We start from the raw sequence: 20,957 nt of genomic DNA on the forward strand, positions 1-20,957 counted from the left end.
GATTCATTTCACTCTCATGTCAAGGGATTGGACATTTACAGCAAATTATTACAGTTAGATTTGAGGGGATTCAACATCACTGAACAGCCGACAGAGAATGAGCCAGAGATTGTGAAGCTTGATTGAAGAAGCTCATGGAAATCAACACAACTTTATGCTCTGCCTGAATTTATTTCTCCATTTACAGTTTTTGCCATGAGTCTGTGGAATTTAGTTTGGATGGCGCGAGTAGAAATTACGCTCACTTGGCGGTTTATTAGAAACACCTGGATAAAACTACAGCTTGTTGTGACCGCCCTTAAGGTTGTAGAGTAAATTTTAAGGTATTTCTTTTGTTCTTGTAGTCCCAAGCACAAATGGCAAAAACCCCAGTTTGAGGTTGCCAAAGGTATTTGATAAATACCTGCCTTATTTATCAAAGACGGTAGGCTAAATAAAAGAAAATATCTCCATGTAGGGCAGTTTCCAATGTTAGCATGTCACAGTGCTGCCATTACCATGGTTACAAGTGACAAAACAACATAACATCCGAGACCCATGACTTCACGTTAAGCCAAAGTCATGCAGGACTAACTTTGGTGAATTATGTCCCAGTAATGTCAGAATATCACATAAGGTGGAGGTCATAATTTTACGGTTGCTACTGATATCTTCATAGTCACGAGGACACAACCACTCAGATGTTCAGATGTAGAACTCTCTCTCATTAACTCTGTAAAATGTCCGGAAAATTGGGGCCAGACATTCTGCAGAGTTTGCTGCACGCATACGAAGAATTCAGTCGGAGACTGTACGTGTGAGATGCCTTCACAACAGCACGAGAAACTCCCGGAATGGATTCGGGCTGGGAAGCGGGACAACCTGGATTGATCAAGCGGGAGGCACAACACTCACCCATTCATCCACTGTCTGAAGTTTGTTTTCCAATGAGCTCACTTGGACATTATCTGGAGATTAGACGAGGACGCTGGCAGGGTAATCAGTAGAGAATGTCTGGAGCGACTTCTGTGGACATTTTCGTTCTCTGGAAAATGTCCACACTTCGGTGCATATCTGAAAAAAGCTTTGGTAATGTAACCCAATAAGCTTTTTGATTCGGACTTACTAGACCCACTGATGGCCGACCTGACAGTGCCAACAAAACAAAACCCAGCCCCTTGCTGTTTGTTTGTAATTTCCTGTCTCACTGCAGACATATTCATGGACAATGGATTAGTTATTTCAGTTCAAGGAGAGTAAAAGGATGAGAATAATGCATCGAGGTTGATGAGTAACATGTGGCGCTGAAGTCTCGTCGGCCAAGAAGACCAAAACACGTAATTAGGACATAGAGCATCCTTTAGACAACACTGATTCTTTGACAACTGAGAATTTAACTGTCAGAGATAAACACATTTTTTCTAATTACATAATTGTGTGTAAAAGCCGTGTTGTTGCCTGCAAAAGTCAACTGTGATTTGCGATGTTTTCTATGTTTTCTTGTTCCTGTTCCTGCACGACAAAAACACGTGCTGACACGGACCCGCAGCTGCAGCAGCAGCAGCAGCAGCAGCAGTGGCTGCTGCTTTTATAGAATAAACACAATCAAAGTCAACATCAATCTTTGGAAACCAACAACCACAGCAGCACTCACCCAGCACTGATCCCAACAAAAACACTGACCCTATCATTTTGGGCTTCGAGCAACGCCTTGATAAGCAACGAACTGTTGTAAGTGAACTCGTGCTTTGCTCAGAAAAGCAACTGCAAACCCAACAACAACAACACTTCTTTTTTTTTTTTATTCCAAAACAAAACACGTTCCCGTTTTTCCCTCTCAGCACTAAAAGCCACTCTGTCAGAGGAGCTAACTGTCATTTCAGCACTAACAAGTGCGAAGCCAAATTAGAGTGGAAGAAGCACCGGAGTTTCCTGGAAAACATGGTTCTGTGAAAGGGAACCATCGCTTGCTGTCTGAATGCCATTTGCAAGATGAGCTTATTTAAAAGGCAACGTACACTGTGCTGAATGAAGCCATGGCACAAAAGGCACAAAGGGCTTTTATGGGACTCACTTGAAGACTTATGGAGTATTCGGAGTCTCAAGGAGCCATAGGGAAGCTTGTGATTGTGTGTGTGTTCATGTTTGTACATATTATTTGCATGTTTCTGCTCAGTCAAAATAGTCTGCATATTCAAATTCAGATTTAACCACCGTATTATCACCAGACAACAGAGGTCACGACAAGTAATCCCTCACCAACACCCACAGGCTCACCTCCAGTGAAACAGACTGAGAGGAGACTTACACCTACGCTATTTTAGAAAGGCCTATTTCAAGCGGCAGTGTGGTTGGTGGTTTATGGGCACTGATAGACAGCAGCCAAGTCACCTCTGACCTTTGTCAACTTGGGATAGCAGTAAAAGAAACACACAGGGAGAAGGTGTTTGTACTTTTGTGACTGGTCCTTTAAATCGCAGACACTTGTCACTTTTGACATTATGAAAAAGGCTCTAAATTGTAACCTTGGCCGTGTTACTTGTGGAAAATTATTTTATAGATGTTGTGTTTATAGTCTAAACATTACTCACCTTCTGTCTTGTATAGTTTTTGCCAGACACACTGACAAAGATGGATAATGACTCAGTTTATTGAGTGAAGTCTGAGTTGGTTCTATTTTACTGAACTACTCCCATTTTCTATCTTAAATCTTCCCTTCATACCTTTATTACCACTGATTTAAGTAACCACGAACTGGCATGAATAGTTAAATTATCTTTTTGGTCCATGATTAAAATTCAGCGCATTACAAATCACCAGTAAAATGTATATACATATGTGCTTTTACTTAATGTTATGAATGAAAGTGTCTAAAATCCTGTATAACTCCAGTGGTTTCTTTGTAAGTCTATGGGAGAATGAGCCAACTTTTCCATTTCATTAATAACATCAGTAAACATTTTTCAAAGGAGTAATGGTCTCAATCACTAGTTCCAGGGCTTCAGTACAGCCTGACGTACATTTTGACCATCAACAGACAATAAATCATGACATGTATCAGTGTGTGGACACCAATAAACCGTCCAATAGGTGCAGGGTTGCAGGTGAAGCTCTAACCTCTTCCAAATATGGTTACTTCTGGTTTCAATAATAACAATACGATGTTGGCCAAAATACGAGACTTCAAGGCCTCAAAAAAGCAGTTCACAAATCAATTATCTGGCATCTGAACACTTCCTATGTCACTGTCCTGTAGACTCCGACAGCTGAGCTTGACGCAATAAGTAGAAGCTTAACTGCAGCTGCTGGATCTTAAACCCTGACACAGTCAGTGTTGGATGAAGACATAGTGTATTTCCTTTCACCGGTTTTGTAATAGAGAAAAAATATGTAATAAATTGCGCTTTAAAAAAAGCATTTCCGATACATGTCATTTATTATTATTTTTTTTATGCCACGAAGAGTACCAAAGTCTCTCCACACACAGATCGTCGCGACAAATGCCAGCACTTCCGAAACCAGAACAACAGCTATCGCTAAGGGCGTAGGAATTCTTCACTTTTTTTGGGTGGCAGAGAAAGTAGCACTTTGACCACAGAGTGACCACCGCTCCCTCAAAAGTAAGGTTATATCCATGCCTGTGGTGAAACCCAGGAATGTCTCACACTGTGCTCTGGAAAGCAATAGAGTCAGGTCTCGCGGGGCCTTTGGCTTCTCCGCGGTCACAGTTCCACCACAAATGAAGTCAGCATTGCCAATGTCTCTCCTCCCTTTCAAAATACAATTTGCCATTTACATCTAGAAAAGCACCAGATCTTTAAATACAGACTTGGGGGCTGGTTTTGTTATATGTTATCTTATATGCTGTCAACTCAGGAATTTCAGTATTTACAGTTGCAAAATTGCATGCTGTCTCGACACTGGTTTGAACTTAAATGTGACCTCAGTTTGATCCTGATGTTTGGGAGTTTCAGATTAAGACAGAGGCTGAATCTGTTCTATGTGACACGCAGAGGCACAAACACCGCCTTGTCAAAGGGGTCAGTTTCTGACGTTTGTGTGTAGCACCAGAATAGCATCCCAGCTTCCTCTCAACCACATTAAAATGCATTTCCACAATCACATGCACGTCGTCCATGTAAGCGGTCTTTCACTAGGTAGATCATGAGAGGGGTACGTCCACTCATTGGTGCGGCGTGTAGAAGTTTTTACATAAATCTGGAGAACTTCCTTAAAACTAATTAGATGTACAGATGATTGCAAACACTATAAGGGTGTGTGGCTATAAGGGCTGTGAGTGTAAAGAGCCATAGTACTGTAATTAACAGCTTGTTAACTTAACAACACACAGGAAGGAGGGCTGTGGGTTTTTCTCAGCGTGTGCTTGTGAAGTTACTGTATGTATATTTCTCTTCATTTTGTTTTGTTTGTGTCTCCGTGTCCTCGTGCTCACCGTCTGTGGCGTCCTCGCAGCTGTGACTGAAGTTTTCGTACGAGTCCCAGCGGATGAGAGGATCCTGTGTGTTGTAGTCAACCGAGACGCTCGGCCCGTTTTCCAGGAGATCCATACCTTGACCAGTAGAATGAAAAGGGCAGAGCAGAAAATGTGAATATCTTTCAATCACAAAAGAAAAAAAATCCTATTTAGCATGGAAAAATCTATTAATAATAGTCTCTTCGTGAGCAAAATTTGCTGAAAGGTATTTTTTCCACAGAATGTATCGCAACAGGTCAACTTACTGGCTGAGATGCAGAACCATTTTGCACAGCCCTCACTTTAAACTTGACATTTATTTTCTGTCTCTCTACTGCACACTGTTAATTAAAGACAACAGAGCCCTGAAATAAATTTGAGAGGGGAAATATAATGCTTTCAATCAGACACATTGATTCTTACCATGTATTTTCTCTGGCCCGAAGGAGAAAATAAACTCCACTTTTCCGTATTCTGGAAACCTGTCATCTGAAGGAAACACAAAATAAAAAAGAGCAGCCAGGTTTTTAGGCAATATATCTCTTGAACACAGTATTACAGTTAGCAGAGGTTCAGCTTTTCCTGTTTGCACACTTTTATCTTATTACCTTTGAACGTCTCATCAAGCTCATCTTTCCCAAAGACGATGCCCAGGTCATGGATGGCACATGTGTGGAACTGCACTCGGAATATCACATCTCGGCACGGGCTGTGGAATCGCTTGTGGTAGCATTTGAGCTGGAGGGGTAGAAAGTCGACAGAGGAAATTCAAAAAAGACTCTTATCCTATACCTCGTTGATAGTGTTTTTAAGAGAAATGCCATCTACTGTCAAAATATTATGTCCTACATCACGTTACTAGACTCACTTTAGCTGAAAGAATGTCATTCAGGGTGTTTTTACTATTGTCAAATGTCAAATATGCTCAAAATAGCGTTGAATCTCCTGATCTCCACAGGTACAGTGAATCTCACGTTAAATAAGGATGAAGCCTATTTACACGATGTGTCAGTTCTGAGGGGGAAACATTTTCAGCTGAACATCCTGCAGAATCATATTCTCTCCAAAGTGGAGGTCAATATGACCTCATAGCTGATACACTGACAGTACTGTAACAAGTAAGCACAATGTGAAATGATCTTTGTGGAACACAAGCCAAAGATGTGACAACTTGATTCACTGCTCGCTCTTTCACCACCCTGGCTCTGAGCTACAAAAAGCATTTAAAGGCATTTTATATATATCCCTTGCGACGTATGGCCTCTTCACACACACTATTATCCAAACTGCTTCTCCCAGCACATCGGATTTAAAAGCAATGCTGAAACCACACATGGGAAAATCCCCCCCCCCCCCCCCCCCCCCCCCCCCCCCTCTCTCTCTCTGTGCCTCCTGCTGTTCCCTGGTGTGAAGCCTGGACCTGTTGGGCTTTTACAAGGACGTCACGTTTACAGGTACTGGAGGAATATCTACCATAACCCAAACAACTTGCAGCTCACAAACCACGACCGTAAAGCATAAATGAAACTGGCAAACGGAATAATATCCAACTGTTACCATGACAGTGAGAATTTTTTGGGGGGCGACATAATTAACTACCTCACTTATTTATATCTGTTCCTTAGAGCAGGTAAGAATGAAACCACCGAGTGGGACTGGCTGCTTTCCACATACCTATTTTCTCCTTGTGGAGCCAAATGAGACCAAAACATATATATATATATATATATATATAAGACCAAGGATGAAAAAAAGTGCAAAGTAAAATATCCTACGGCTTAACAGTACGGCATTCTGGGATACGGTTAGCCTCCCACTGAGGGGTCTGTTTCATGAGGAAAACAATGCTGGCGAGCCAACTTAGAGAAGAAAAAAAAACCAGAAGGAAAACATTCATTTCAGGCTTATACGCTGCCTTTAGAGCACATTTTCATTTTCATGCACCACATAAAAAAAAAAGGTTACTTGTGAGTTGATTATCTACAATGTTAAAGGAAAAGAACTTGGCTCGCTGACTTCCCTTTAGAAAGTTATTCAAGAATTTAGACTGTAAGCAACTGTAACATACTTATGTAACACATATCACTGTAGGCAGGGGGCATTTGCAGTTGCACCCTGCAAAGGTGCAACTGTGTAATAAACATATTCTTGAGTTATCATAGACTTAAGCAGGTGTAGGTGCCGCACATGTGGCAATACCTCATATAAGCACACTTCAAAAACAAAAAACCTTAACTATCTCTTTAAATTGACTGGCTACATGTACACGTAACTCTACATTAAAACTTTATCACAAATTTGAAAAGTTGAACTCAAAACCAGATTTCACTAAAACAACAAAACTGGTAGGTGAAAGAGGAAAACAGCCAAAATCTGAGAATTTAAATATGAAATTATCTATTTCCAAACAGCAATTAGTAACTTCTTGGTAGTCACATAGTCCACAACTCAATTAACCTTCACAAACAAATAATACTGCAGTTTTGAAATACTGGAGCAAGACTCTCCAGTCCAGGCTGACGCACGGACGCTCCGGCCGAGAGGCTGCAGTTCACATTCTCCTGTGTTATCTGAACAATAACAAGCAGCAGCAGAGAGCAGCTCAGTCGGATGATGCATTCACCCGAATCCATTAGTCCATTTTAAATAAAGGATGAGATATGAGTTATGTGGGGCCAAAACCAAACAGTAAGTGCTCTCTTTGAGATCATCCATGGCTCCACGCTGCGTCCACAGGACATCTCATAGACACTGGAAGATTAAAGCCTGAATGACGGTAAAAACTTTGCAGATCTGTGCAGTCGTTTGGCCTGAAATACATTAAACCGGTGGTGCTTGAGTTCAAATAGCATTATTACTAACTACAGACATCTGACCCTGACATTCAACTTGCTTTTATTTGATGTCACGTCATATTAAAACCGTGCACCAAAAGCTGTTGGAAAGGAAGTCCACCGCCAATTTGACATCATAGTTTCCAGGAAACATATTGTGTGCTAATGAGGGTCTATAAACTGAGGTATAGGACGCGGGCCAACTGTCTTTCCCCACGTTTTTATGGCCCTATTTTTCTATGAATGGACAGTATGAAGTGCCGAGGCACATGCATGCAGTATATACACTCAACGTCAGAGTGGAAAAACCAACAGGATTCCCTGAGTAAAAGCAAACACAATAAAAATAGTCCATTCTCTGCACATTATTTTGTGCAAACACTCTTATTGGCATTCTGGGCTAATCATTATTTAGTGATGTTAGGGTAAAATTTTTGTTAGTGGTAAAAGCTAAAAAAGAAAAAGAAAAAGAAAAAGGGGGGGGGGGCAGACAATAAACTTTCCCCCGTTACAAGCTTCACACATGAGAACTAAAATGTGTTCCGTGTGTTGCTCCTACCAGGATGTCTCCTTTCAGGAGAAGACCAGGTTCAATGGTGATGCAGATGCTCGTCTGGCTGTCGCCCTGGACGTTACTGTGAAAGAGAAAAGCCAAAACATTATTATTATAACATTATTATAGTTGTAGCAAACATTGTGTAGACATAGTCCAGCTTGTGTGGAATAATGGGTTCAGCACATCATGAGATTATGTGACTCTTAATGTATGTTGTTCTGTGTTGTGACGTGAGGCGGCACCATGGTAACTGCATTACCGCGGGGTATTAAAAGCGGATATTACAGTATGTTGAGGTCTGTGAGTTCAGAGCATAAGGTGAAAAACAACATTTCTTCTGGATATTTAGATACGAGCATGTCGACAAACACTGTTTCGGTGCAAATGGCAGCCTGGTTTGCTCGGGGGCAAAGGTGCAGTTATTTTCATCTGTGGTTTAACAGTGGACACAGTGGTGACCATACTGGACTTTCCTCTGGAGCAGGATAATAATGGTGGTTGGAGACATTTAAGCTGTGTGCAGCCCAGTTTCCATTTCCACCCTGGGGTGTGTGGGCTGGGTGTTAATAGCGGCATCAGTTATTTAAATAGTGTGACATTATACCATCGCAACATAATGTAGCCTGCCTATAAATTCAAACAAAGAAGAATGTGTGACTCAGTATGTTGCCAAAACATCCAAAATTTCCTCAAACTGTTCTGCTTTTAAGAAGAAGAATCTGCCAAAGGGGTAAGAAAATATTGTTTGACGAGAATACTTAAAAGTAGCTTGTAAATCTAGACTGTAATGTTCCTTGAGTGAATGAGCAAAAACAGGCCAAAATCTGGACAAAACTGGCCAAAATATAGAAATAAAGTTGTACTAATTACATTACAGTGCAGTACTATTCTTTTAGCTTCAGCTGTAGTATTCTATTCATACAAAGTTGGATATTTTGTCTTAAAAATCTATTATTTTTTATTTCTTTTTAGGCAAAGAAATAAGAACAATTTCCTCAAAACAAGGCTTGTTTTACTTTCTTGAAAATCAGCTATTGCGGTGTAAACACTGCTGCATGCTTGCGTTATTCTTAGAATAAAAAAAGACAGAGCCACTGCCTTGAATCTTCTCTCTTTTATAATCCATGTTAAATTTAAATAAATGGTGCATTTTCTGATGAAAATGACGATTCTCTGCTGGACTGCAGTGTCTAGCTCCTTTCTTTAGATGGCAGACCACTCTGCTTGATACTCTAACAGACGGCTGTCATAAGGTAAGACAGTACGAACGATAATGTTTGACACTAGCAAATACATTAGGCAAGACAACATTTGCCTCAGCTGACTCTTTCCAATTTGATGTTACCTGTCTGGATATAACCCTGCGCACATGATCTACATCATCCACTAACAACAGTGGTCATCACAGAGCGTCACTGCGGAGTATTAGCGTCTACACGATTGTCTGAGTGGAAGAGTTGGATCAAAGCATGTAAAGTGCTAATGGGGAGCATGTGAGAGAGAAAGCTGGGTGGAATGTGATGTGGGGGCTTGACAGTCTGGAAGCGTATGTGCTCTGACTGTTTCACACTTTGTTATTGTGTATGTTGTAAAAGTGTTTATAGTATAGACACTATAGTAACAGAGTTTTAAAGCAGCAGGCGGAACTATTTATAGTAGTAGTTCTATTTACAGTGGATAATTATGTAAAAAAAACAAAACATACAGGAATAATGTAGGAATCTGAGAGTGTAATGCTACTCTAAGAAAGCTATAACAGCTAGAGTATATATATATATGTATATATATATATATACGTATGCATATATGTATACATATATATATATATATACATACACATATATATACATATATACTGTATATAACATACATATATATATATATATACATCCATTAAAGGCTTTTTTGCCTTTAATGGATAGGGCAGCAAATAACCGTAGGTCAAACTCAACTCTACCAACTGACCTATCTGTAGTGAAACATATTTTTAATTAAAACAAATTAATTATATGTTTTTCTAGTTAGATCTTGTTGGTTTTTTTTGTTACTATCTTCCAACATACTGTGCAAAACCCATGTCTGTGGCTACATCAATAATAACATTTTAAAATGAAAACAATCTTCCTACCTGCAGTAATTATTTATTTATTTTTATCTCTTCTTGTTTTTGATGTTCTCGTCCTCAGAATAATGGTAAAGTAAGTGCAGTGTGTCTTTTTTATTTACAGTTGTTCATGGAGTCACAACAAACTGATGTGTAGATGCTCCAAATATCTCGATTAGTGTATATGACGGGCGTGACCACACAGATGTGTTTGAAAATGGGAATGTAGCTGTGTGGCTGTAGCATGTGCGGTATTCACACTGTGCTACTTTCAAAGGCTCTTTAAATGAAGCCTGTATTCCTGCAGCTTTCCCCTTCTAACCTCTCCTCTAAACCTCCCTTCTTCCCAAAACAACAACAGAAAGCCTTAGAATCCATTGTTTCCTGTCTGGCCCTGGGAACCAGCAGGGTCCTCTGGCAGGAAAAGCCTTCAGGCGTCCACGCAGATGCCTGTCTGCCTATTTCATTGGCTCTCCGGTCACAAATAACACTGGGAGTGATTGCGGGATCTAAAGTAGGGAAACAAGAGCCTGCAGCTGGGGAGGCTAGATTAATAAAATAATGTGAGTATAAACTGGCAAGAGGGATGATGTGTGTGTATATTAGGGGGCAGGGGGGTTAGGGGGAAAGCTATAAAGGAAAATCAGGGGTTTTATTATTGCGCCATTAGGAGCTTGCGATCCCTGGAATCTTGTAAAAGCGTTTGAGTGCGAGAATGTTTTAAGACTTACTAGATCCCAGATGTGTAGACGGGCTGCATGGCCTGGTAGATTTTCAGAAAAGGACGACAACCTGGAAAAGAGAAACACAAACGGGTCAAAAAAACAAACGAGGTGCTCGGAAATGTTTATGTGTGGATGATTATATATGACGCTCACCTCCTTTAGACTCAAAGTTGGGGATGCCGTGCATGATGACATGATGGAGGAACAAGGGTTTGTTGTTGATCTTGATGTGTCCGGAGAGCAAACCGCTGAAGTACTCGACATATCTGAATGAGGCAGAGAAGTGAACGGAAGACATGAACATACGTCCTTTTTCTGTCAAATTGTGTCAGGACGTCTAACGTTTTCCCACAAAGGTGTGAATGTCTAATCGTGTCTTCATTATCACAAAGACACATATGACTTTGACCTCTTGTAGCAGCAATAATTTTGAATTTTAGACCAAACTACATGCAATAAGTGAGTATGTCCACTCTCCCCTCCCTTACCCAAGCACATAAGGAAACTACTCAAGCCTTTCCATGCAAGGAAATAAGTCAATTGTCTTTGTTTGTGCCTCTGTTTCAAAAAGTATATACTTTTATGAACATACTTATGAGTAGTATATTAAATTTCAGCAAATACACCCTCCTAAACTGTATATACTGGACCTTTTAAAGATACACACAGAAAACTATCACCTATATCTTCTCCCAAGCGGCTCTTTGGAATCTTTAAACCTCTTTAGAGTTATTGTTTCGGTTTTTATGGCCCCAAAACTATGAGAGACCTCCTTCCAATAAAATATAAAGCTTTTAACTTCTACATTTTTACATGATACACGACATATGAGGAGTTTACTCCGTGGCTGACAATTTCCACTTCAAAAGTTCAGTAAAAAGACAAAGTTTCATACCTCACATACCTGAGAAACCAATCCCATTGACTTTGCCAGGTGGGGGTTTCCATATTGCTGCACTATAACATACCTCATCATATTACGAGGAGAAGCCAGGTGGAGCTAATTAGGAACATGGATGCTACGTTAGCTAAAGTAGCTACGTTGGTACTAGCTAGCCTCTGGTTATCTAGTACTGTTGTTTCTCGGCTTTTAATCGAAGTCAGGAGGCTTCCTGCTGTTTTTATTGTATGGCAACAAACAAAAGTCCAAATAAATACAATTAAATGACGTCTGCTTATTTAGACATGCACTGGGTGTTCAAATAGGCCGACATTTGCACTTCTTGTCATAGTTAGCCTACAGCTTGTTTTGCTGTCCTCCAGTGGCTCAAAAGGTATTCATGCAGCTTTATTTTGAGTTAATTTGAGTTCACTTTGGAGTCACATCGTATTATAGAACACGACGTGCGGTAAGACTGACCTTTTCTGTGACGGCTGGCCCACAGGAAGCACTTTGTCTTCATAAAAGCGCTTCATGGCGAACCTGTCCAGGGCCTGGTCCGCACTGCATTCCAAACACAGAGGTTTCGTAAGAACAGAAACTTCTAGTATACAATAATATGCACACACAGCATTTCAAAAGTAGATACCAATATGTGTGCAAACACAGTACGCTAGGTCATTCCATATTAAGCATCTGAAAAGACTGCTCACTGCAGAAATGACACTACACACATGTATCAACACAAAAAATGGGTCAGTCTTAATTTAACAACATGCACCTGGAACAATACACATGGAGAAATCAGGAAGTAGAAATACACTAGATGGTGCATACAAGGGCTTCAAATCTCATTAAACATTAGTAAAAATATTGATGGAGTGTCAGCTGTGTGTGTTCAACAGTTAAGAAAAGATAATGCAGCCTAAAGAGTTCATATGTGGCTGCTATTTCTGTCTAACTTGCATCCAGACAATAAGAAAATGATCAACCATGATTCAGTATTTGACATAAAATCTATTTCTATATGGTGATTATCATACTTGATTTATAATCTGGGTTCCATAAGACATTGCTCTTCTAAAAACAGGCAGGGAGTCATGCGCTTCTCTTCGGTTTTTCGATGTCCTATTTTGGTGTGTCTAAAAACAACTAACATAATAAATATACAGAATGATCTTGGTCTTATGATGCAGTGGCATTAGTGCTAACGCATTGCTTTCTGCTCACAATTATGTTATCAAACCGTTGACTTTGGATTTCTCCAAAATAAAATTGTTGTTGACCCAGTCTCATGTTCCACCGCTTCTTTTTTCTGTTCAGCGCATCTGACCATTTTTTTTTTTTTTTTTAAATGTGGGCTTTGGTCTTATGATGAACACCATCACCTTATCTAGTCTGTCCCCATCTCCTTTATGCTTTTCTGTTACCAAAAAACAACAACAACAAAGTCATCTTTGTGTCCCTCATGCTCTCGTTCAATTTGGCTTTCTTCCTCTTTTGCGAACTGTACAACAAGTGAGCGCTCTGTGTTACAGTGGATGTTTGGATTGTTATACACCATAGACATACCTGGCTGATATGTTGCTGTAATGCATGTAGGCTGCGACCACCACTCCAGTTCTGCCTCGGTTGCCCTGAAAAGACATAATTCAAGGGTTAGACTTCCAGACAACTTTTCCTCAGTGTTGTTGTTTTATGGAGTTTTTCTGTCTCTCCACTGATGCCAAGTGTTTACTCATTCTGCGAACAGTTTGGGTTCTCGTCTTTCTATAATATTGTAAGTGCCTCGAGATGATAACATTTTGGGATTTGGCACTACACCAGTTAAAATTTGATTTGAGATTTTATGAATTGATTCGATAAACAGTTCCTTTGTGTTGCAAATTAAGTTTGTTCTTTCATAAACACCGTCCCCGTGGCCAGGACAACATCACTGTAAAACTAAGGCTGAAAAAAACTAGGTGGCTGCCATTTTCCTATCACCATTGCACTGTGGAATTTGCTTTTACATAAAAAAGGGTCTAATTCAGCTGTTAACACAGTCTTTGTCTCGTTTGTCTTGGGTCAAAAGTGTCCCTGTAATGAAACACTGGCACCAGCCTGGTCCTCCATTGTAAACTGTTTTAGAACCACCTCTAAAACCATGTTACATTGCTGTTTAATTCCCCATGTCTATTTAATACATAACAGCTTTTAATTAAGGATATTACTGCAGTAGCGCTGTGAACTTAAGGGTCGTCTTACCACTAAAATCCAAAACACAAAAATAGAAACTGCGGTCATAAGAAAACGATCTGACCTTGCGATACAACAGTAAACACTACAACGTTACATTTCCAAGTGTCTGGTGACGTGAATGGAGAAGCTGGACGCACACGGGACGGATTAAAAACGGGAACAATCGATGTTGTTGCAGCAGAGACAACGATATAGTTGTCGCACTTGCAGTGCTTTGTATCACAAAATGTATGTTTCTGTTTAAACCCTCTCCATCCCAGTGTCTCCGAGTGCAACTTGAGATAACCCGATGACATCATCGGGTTTGTATTCTCAGACTTTTGCCACAGAGGAGTGTTTTCATGGGCTGCGGCGCAAAACCTCACATGGACTGAGCTTTATGTGCTCAACAGTGGTGGAGGACGTCTTTCAAAACTGTAATATCACTTCCAGTCATAAAAAAAAAAAAAAATCAAAGTATGTGTTACTATAGCAACAACCTAATCTTAAATTCCATTCATTTTACCCATTGATACATCTATAAGGCAAAGGACCACTGTGGCAAATGAGTGCGTTCCGCGTTATAAATACTGCGGCCACTAAGGAACAGCGTGGAGCCCAGTGGAAATGATTTGTTGATATGTGGAAACCCAACACGGCCCGCTTCCTTAGTGACCACCACAACTTCATAGCCTCACTCTCATCACCAGTGTTGCTCAACTATGAGAAAAATAACACCAGTCGTTATAGCAGCCGACTTGTTTGTAACCTCCCTGTGGGAACATCTTGGAATGAGGCACGGAGGCTCCGGACCCCGTGGTTAATTCCTACGTTGCGAAGCACAATCAGGAGCACGGCGGGGTTAACGTGAAAATGATTAGGTAGTACATCTGGGACACCGGGCTTAGTAGTGGTGCTTGAATATACCTTTCTTTTATGGTTTGTGTCAGCATACATACGAGCCAGATGAGTGTGGCTTGCCACAAGGGTATAATGTGAAGCAAGTAAGTTTGGGTAACAACAGGAAAATACTGATCACTTCACTTTTTATGGCTGTGTTAAGGTAGAAGGGTAAATAAACACAAGTAGCCATGATGAGTGGCGTGTTTTACCTCCCTAATTTGTGTTTTCCTAACCCTCGTCCAGCAAAAGCGGACTCAAGCAGACACACAAAGAGACACACTCTCACACACACACACACACTCCACCCTCAGTGTCAGTGCTGTGCTCAGTGAGGATGTCATTACAGACACAAACAAGGAAAACAGCTGCAGCCTGGGGGAGAAGTGAAGAGCATGAGAGAGAGAGCGCCCTCTACTGTCTGCAGACTTCACCTTGTTGTGTATGACCACCACGTTGTGGCTGTCCGCAGTCAGCCAAGTGTCCATAGCCTTGCAGATGCTGCAGATTTTGTCCAGGGCGGGCGCGTGGTGGTCAGGCCAGCCGAAGTCCAACACCTGAGGACAGAGCAGGGACAGAGAGACAGAGAGAGAGAGAGAGCGTTCACATTGATGCTCATACAACACAAGGGAGACGAGAGAGAAGAACAACGCTTTACCTTTGGATTAAGTTGGCTGATGTCGTAGCGCTTCTCGCTGAGGTTGAAGAGCTAAAGTAGAAGAAGAAAAAGACATGATGCCAATTAAAAGACATGGAAATATGAATGATGCAGTGTCATATTCCACAGCTTAACAAACTGAACACCAGCATTGTTCTTGTATCCCAGGGAAACAGCGAGTTACCTCTAAAGTTAACTAAACTTTTTGAACTAAACTTCAGCCCAGAAGTTAGACGTGGATTAATGGACGTTATTTGATCATGAAAATAACAAATAGAATATAGACTGTGACAGATTCATACTGTATGGTATATAGATCCTCTGCCTCGTGCATGTGCATACAGTTGGAACTGAGGAGAAGCAGCTGAGGATCATCTGATGTGGGCAACTCCAATTCATTTATGTTCTTGTCTGATCTTATACTGTCTGCTTCATTTAGTTTTGACAGATGTTTTGTACAGTATTTTTCCGTACCAGGTAGTTGTGACCATGTTTGGAGCGCAGCATGGAGGCGACCTCCTGCAGGTTGGCGGCATAGCTCTGCTCGTCCACGCTGCTGGGGAAGGAGACGGAGATGATCCTCTCTGTGATGTAGACCAGGTCCAGCTCGTAGCTCTCCTCCAGGGACTGCAGCAGACTCGCACTCCTGTCACAGAGGGACACAGAGGAGCATTTTTAGTTCTTCACTGTGGGTTACTCAGAACACTCCAGTGGGCCCGCTGTGCAGAAACAAAACAACGGCATTTAATACCTGACGTGAAGCAGCACATGTGATTCATGTACACGTGTCTGTGTTGACCAGACCAGCTGGTGTGTGAACTCTTTAGCATACCAAGGACCCAAGTACCTAAATTTAGCAGCTTTTATCTAATAAAGAAGTTGTTTCATATGCAAGAAGAACATTTTCAAGCCCCGATTAGACTGCACATGGCTCATTCACTATGACTCAGTTAAAAGTGTTTAATTCACTGCTGAATGACTCATTATAGTGATTTATATTGAGAAAATAGGGCTGAATGATATTGGAAAAACAACGGCATTGCGATATTATCATCATTTTCAGCAGATGATTTGAGTCGCTCTATTCTGAGAGACTCAGTCATTCTAGAACGATTAGGGGTGATTTTATCATCCGAAGAAAAAATAGTGATTATTATATATATAAAAAAAAAGCTCGTAAATTAGTGCAAACTATCAACTACTCATGCAGCAAATTGCATTTCATATTCAGTCAAATCACCGCGCTCTTCCTCTAAGCCGACAAGGAAAACTATCCTTATAAGGAAAAGGCTGCACAGGCACATAAACACAACATCAATGATTACTAAGCCCAGAGGGGCGTGAGTTTGCCTCTCCACTCTGCTTTAAACACACATGACAAGAGGCAAAAGTGAGCGAGGGGAGAAGGATTAAGCAGATAATCGTGCTTCATAATGTCTGATGGACACTAAAAAATGTCTTAGTTTTAGGCCAAGATGTATTCATTCAAAAGTGCTGATTCCTCCCTCTTTCCCAGAAAACATAGGATAATGAACTCATCCCATTGTTTGCTTCTGTGTGTGTGTATTTGTTTGTTCCCCTAACAAGACCGAGACTCTGAGAACCATCAGGCTGAAAATCCTCATCTGTTGGGACTTCTGGACTCTGAAATGATTCCCTCCGTTAAGTCATCTTTTTCTGGTTGCAAGTTTTATATTAAACCTTCAAGATGGTCGAACGCTGATTGTGCATGCCATATGGGCCCGCGCGCCTTGAGCCAGACTCCTGCGTGGGTTTATTTTTTGCAAAAAACCATCTGCACCTGCACATCTCTATACTGAACACAAACAATTACCCCTAAGACAAATCCAGATTGGCCCCGAAAATGTTAACATATGTCCCGCGACCTGACCTGTAATCAGTGATTAATCGTAAGCCTACAGAACACGCTGCTTACACAGTGACTCGTAACATTAAATGGCTTTGTTTTTAGTTGTAAACAGACTTTACTGTAAATACAGACATTCACTGGGGCTCTCATAAAAATACAAATATTTGTGGCCGACTCCGTTTCATGTAACCTTATTTAGACGATGAAAACAGCCAATGGCACAACTATTTATATTCGTAGGTTTTCCAGAAAACACTTCTTCAAACGGTGTCCACGCCATCTCAATAAATGTTTCATTGTGAATTTATACTATGGGTTAGCCAGTGGGGACTTGATTCACTGGTGTGCAGATACCCAGCCAGCATGTTAATGTGGGCCCCATAAGAGTTATATCCAGGCTGATGATATGGGTCCCAAACAGGTTTGTCCCTGGTTTCCATGGTGGCCTCTCCCGTTGTTTGCCCACATGGGCTTCCCATCTGGTTCCTAAAACCATATGGGGCCTGCATTATTTGCCTTCTTAAATCTCATGCCCACTTAGTACCCAAGTAGCCTGGGGAGGTGCAGTATACCATGGACAAACCCACTTGCAGTCTTGTAAGTACTTGAAAGCGATACTTGAGTAAGAGTACAAGCATCTTACCAGAAGATGACTTTGGTAGAAGTTAAATTCACCTTTTAGAATATTACTTGAGTAAAAGTACCTGACATTTACTGTACTTTAGTATTAGAAGTAAAAGTATTGGTTGTTCCGCTCAGCTGAGAAACCCAGCGTCCGGAGTGTACAACAGAAACCTGGAGACAGGAGACGAGAAACCCAGAGAAGCAGCAACGACAAGCCACCAAATCAACGTCAACTTCAGTGGTGACGCGGCCTTGTGCGCCACCTACTGCTTATTTTAAACTAACAGTAAATGGAAACGCGCATAAAGGCACAATGAATTTTTAAACATGAGGTTAGATTTGGTTGTATTTGTGATCCATTTTTAATGGAAACCTATAGGCACGTTGTCAATCCTGCCCCTCAGCACCTCAGTGTTTATATAATTTGGACGCGTTTGCCTTTGCACAATCTTTCTCCTTGGAACACCAAAAAAATTCCTTCAAAACTGTGTCGGCTCCTGTGTTCTCCGCTCCCACTGAAAACCTAACATGCGGCTTTGATTTGTTCCGTTTTTTTTGAACGCACAGTGACAGCTTTTTAATTTCTTTGAGTGCATCTGTGGATCTCTCGTCTCTTCTAAGACGAGACGGCGAGAGTGTCGAGGGAGTGAAATAACTAAACAAGGGTGGTGAGGTGAAGAGGGTGCTGTCTGCAGACTGCAGCATATTTCCCACATTTGTCAGCAGTGAGTAGACCCTAAAGGAAATTGCTCATATGTCTGGGAGAGAAGATCGCAGCAGACTTACCATACAAACACGGTAACCTGCTCTGCACTGTACATCTGGAGCCACTCAAAAGCTGCTTATTGAACATTATCCAGGAGAAACTGAAATGCCACACATGTTCTCTTTCATGTTTCTTCTTCTTAATCTCTGGGATTGACACGCACTCTCTTCATGTTTTTACTGGGCTGTTTCTTTTGCCCGGACATCTCTCTTCTCTCTGTCTCCTCGACATTTTTTCGTCTATTTTTGTACGTCTTAATATCTCTCTCTTTTCTTTCCCTGTCAGTCTCTACATATGCATGTCTTTTGCCGGTGGGAGGAGGAGGAGGAGGAGGAGTGCAGGGCCAGCGTAGACTTGTGGTTTGGTCCTGTTCCAGGTCCACCAGCATTTGCTGACCGGCTGGGCTCCAACCTGCTTCTCATCAGCTGGAGAGATGAAGTGATTGCCCGTTTTTCTGCATTTTGCATTTGACGAATGCCGCATTATCTCAACACGCTCAATTTCACCGCTGCGGTGATCTGATTTGTGCACTTGGACAAATACCAACTGAGAACAGGAATGTTCTACCAGGAAACCTGAGACAGTGAGCTGCGGAATGATCTCGTCTCACAGCGTACAATATTGCACATTATCACAATGTGGGCATGTGCAACTGATAACACTGAGCTGCACGGCCTTTGGTGCACATTTAAGGAGTATACTGTGTGTCTTTAAAGAATTGTTAATAAGCCTAAATGGATCTACTGCTGTGATTGAACACATTTCAGCCACTGTATTACATAAGTGACATCCATGACATGCCTTTAAAAAACAGCTGACCATAATCCAATTGAGTCAATGAACTCAAGTGTACAATCTGTTTAAAGCAATGATGCTTCAAATGCTGAACTGGCGTTTAGGACTTAAAGGAATTAACATAAATAAATTGGGGCTGCAGCAAATGATTGTTTTCATCATCGATTAATCTGCCGACACTTTTCGAATAATCGCTTGGTCCACGAGTTGTCAGAAAATGATTGGTTTTTAATGATTTCTTTGTCACATGGAGCAAAGAAACTGGAAAATGTTCACATTTAAGAAGCTGAAAATATGAAAGATTTAATTTAATTTAAATGAGTTGACTATTAGTTTAGTCATCAATTAAATGTTGCAGCCCTAAGATAAATGATTAAACAAATAAAAGCAAGCAAATGATATAATGCAGTAACACCGCATGAAATTACACTGGCGTGGCCATGGCTTAGTGGTCGAGTGGGGCTTTCAACTGGAGGGTTGTAGGTTTGATCCCCGGCTTGGCACTGTTATGACAGCTTTGAGTGGTTGTCAAGACTAGAATAGAACTATACAGTATATATCTATATAAACACAGAGCGTTTAACATTTACAACTCCTCAGAAAATGGACTTTGGGGTGCGCCAGGAAATTCTTGAGATGGCTTCCTATTTTTGTATGTGTATTTTGTATTTATATATAATGTATTTTCTTACATGGTATGTACTCTTGGACATGGAGTGTAAAGCAAAACTATCCAGAGAGGTTAATACGGTGAGAGAAATCATACGGAAACCTGAGAGGCTCTTAATAACACAACAACGGATTCGTCTCATCCAAATTTCACCTGACCTAACCTAACATAAATCAAACTGATACTCCAGCTCAGCGTAGCACTTCGACATGATCTGTCGTGGAGTTTTACACGTTTTACTGATTAACTGCACCACTGGCAACATCTGTGGCTCCCCGCGGACTGAGGTGAGAGCGACTGACACCAAATAGCAACACCGTGTGAGTTCCAGTTCAACAGCGGGGCAAGTGATTTCTATTAATGCCCGCGATTAAATCAAAGAAAAGCAAATAGCCCATTACATGCAAACATTTCATTTCAAATGGATGTGAGAAGACCTCAGCGACAATTAGCTTCATTTTTATTTTCACCCATGCTGCTGTCGTTATGAGGTATTGGGGAAAAAAAAACAGCGATTAGGTCCCAGAATAATTTAACAAATGCATTCCGACAGGCCACATGAGGCCTTGTATGGGAAAGGAGAGGAGAGGAGAGGAGAGGAGAGGAGAGGAGAGGAGAGGAGAGGAGAGTTGAGTTCCTACCTTGACGGTCTGCGCCGTGACTCCATGCTCTTTGACGATTTGGTGGAGCCCTGAAAAACACAAAGATAAACTTAATCATTGTCCGATACAGTGATTTAGAAGCACAAAAAAAAACAAAGTAAAACAAGCTTTCAGCAGCACCATGGTGGTTCCATATAAAACAGAGGTCCCTAAATCCAAGCCCAGAAGTCATCTCATTTTGATTATCTGGAGAAACACTGATGAAAGAGTGTTTGTATTTAAATTTGAGCAGCTTTTCTA

General features: G+C 41.1%; 1 protein-coding gene across 19 annotated transcripts in view; it reads right to left on the reverse strand.

Annotated features, from left to right (window-relative positions):
• Positions 1-20,957, reverse strand: part of tns1b (tensin 1b) — a 174,116-nt gene that overhangs the window by 31,813 nt on the left and 121,346 nt on the right. For 16 of the 19 annotated variants that reach the window (XM_058623398.1, XM_058623414.1, XM_058623407.1 and 13 more), the window contains 12 exons: positions 20,697-20,746; positions 15,805-15,976; positions 15,331-15,381; positions 15,107-15,229; positions 13,125-13,189; positions 12,033-12,116; positions 10,826-10,938; positions 10,679-10,739; positions 7,847-7,922; positions 5,062-5,191; positions 4,875-4,942; positions 4,433-4,553 (listed from right to left, as the gene is read on the reverse strand). In XM_058623398.1, the coding sequence (XP_058479381.1) occupies positions 4,433-4,553; positions 4,875-4,942; positions 5,062-5,191; positions 7,847-7,922; positions 10,679-10,739; positions 10,826-10,938; positions 12,033-12,116; positions 13,125-13,189; positions 15,107-15,229; positions 15,331-15,381; positions 15,805-15,976; positions 20,697-20,746 (1,114 nt within the window). The remainder of the gene's footprint in view (positions 1-4,432; positions 4,554-4,874; positions 4,943-5,061; positions 5,192-7,846; positions 7,923-10,678; positions 10,740-10,825; positions 10,939-12,032; positions 12,117-13,124; positions 13,190-15,106; positions 15,230-15,330; positions 15,382-15,804; positions 15,977-20,696; positions 20,747-20,957) is intronic. The other 3 variants (XM_058623415.1, XM_058623416.1, XM_058623397.1) reach the window with 1 other exon arrangement.

The sequence above is a fragment of the Solea solea genome, chromosome 2 (assembly GCF_958295425.1).
Source record: "Solea solea chromosome 2, fSolSol10.1, whole genome shotgun sequence".
NCBI classification, from domain to species: domain Eukaryota; kingdom Metazoa; phylum Chordata; class Actinopteri; order Pleuronectiformes; family Soleidae; genus Solea; species Solea solea.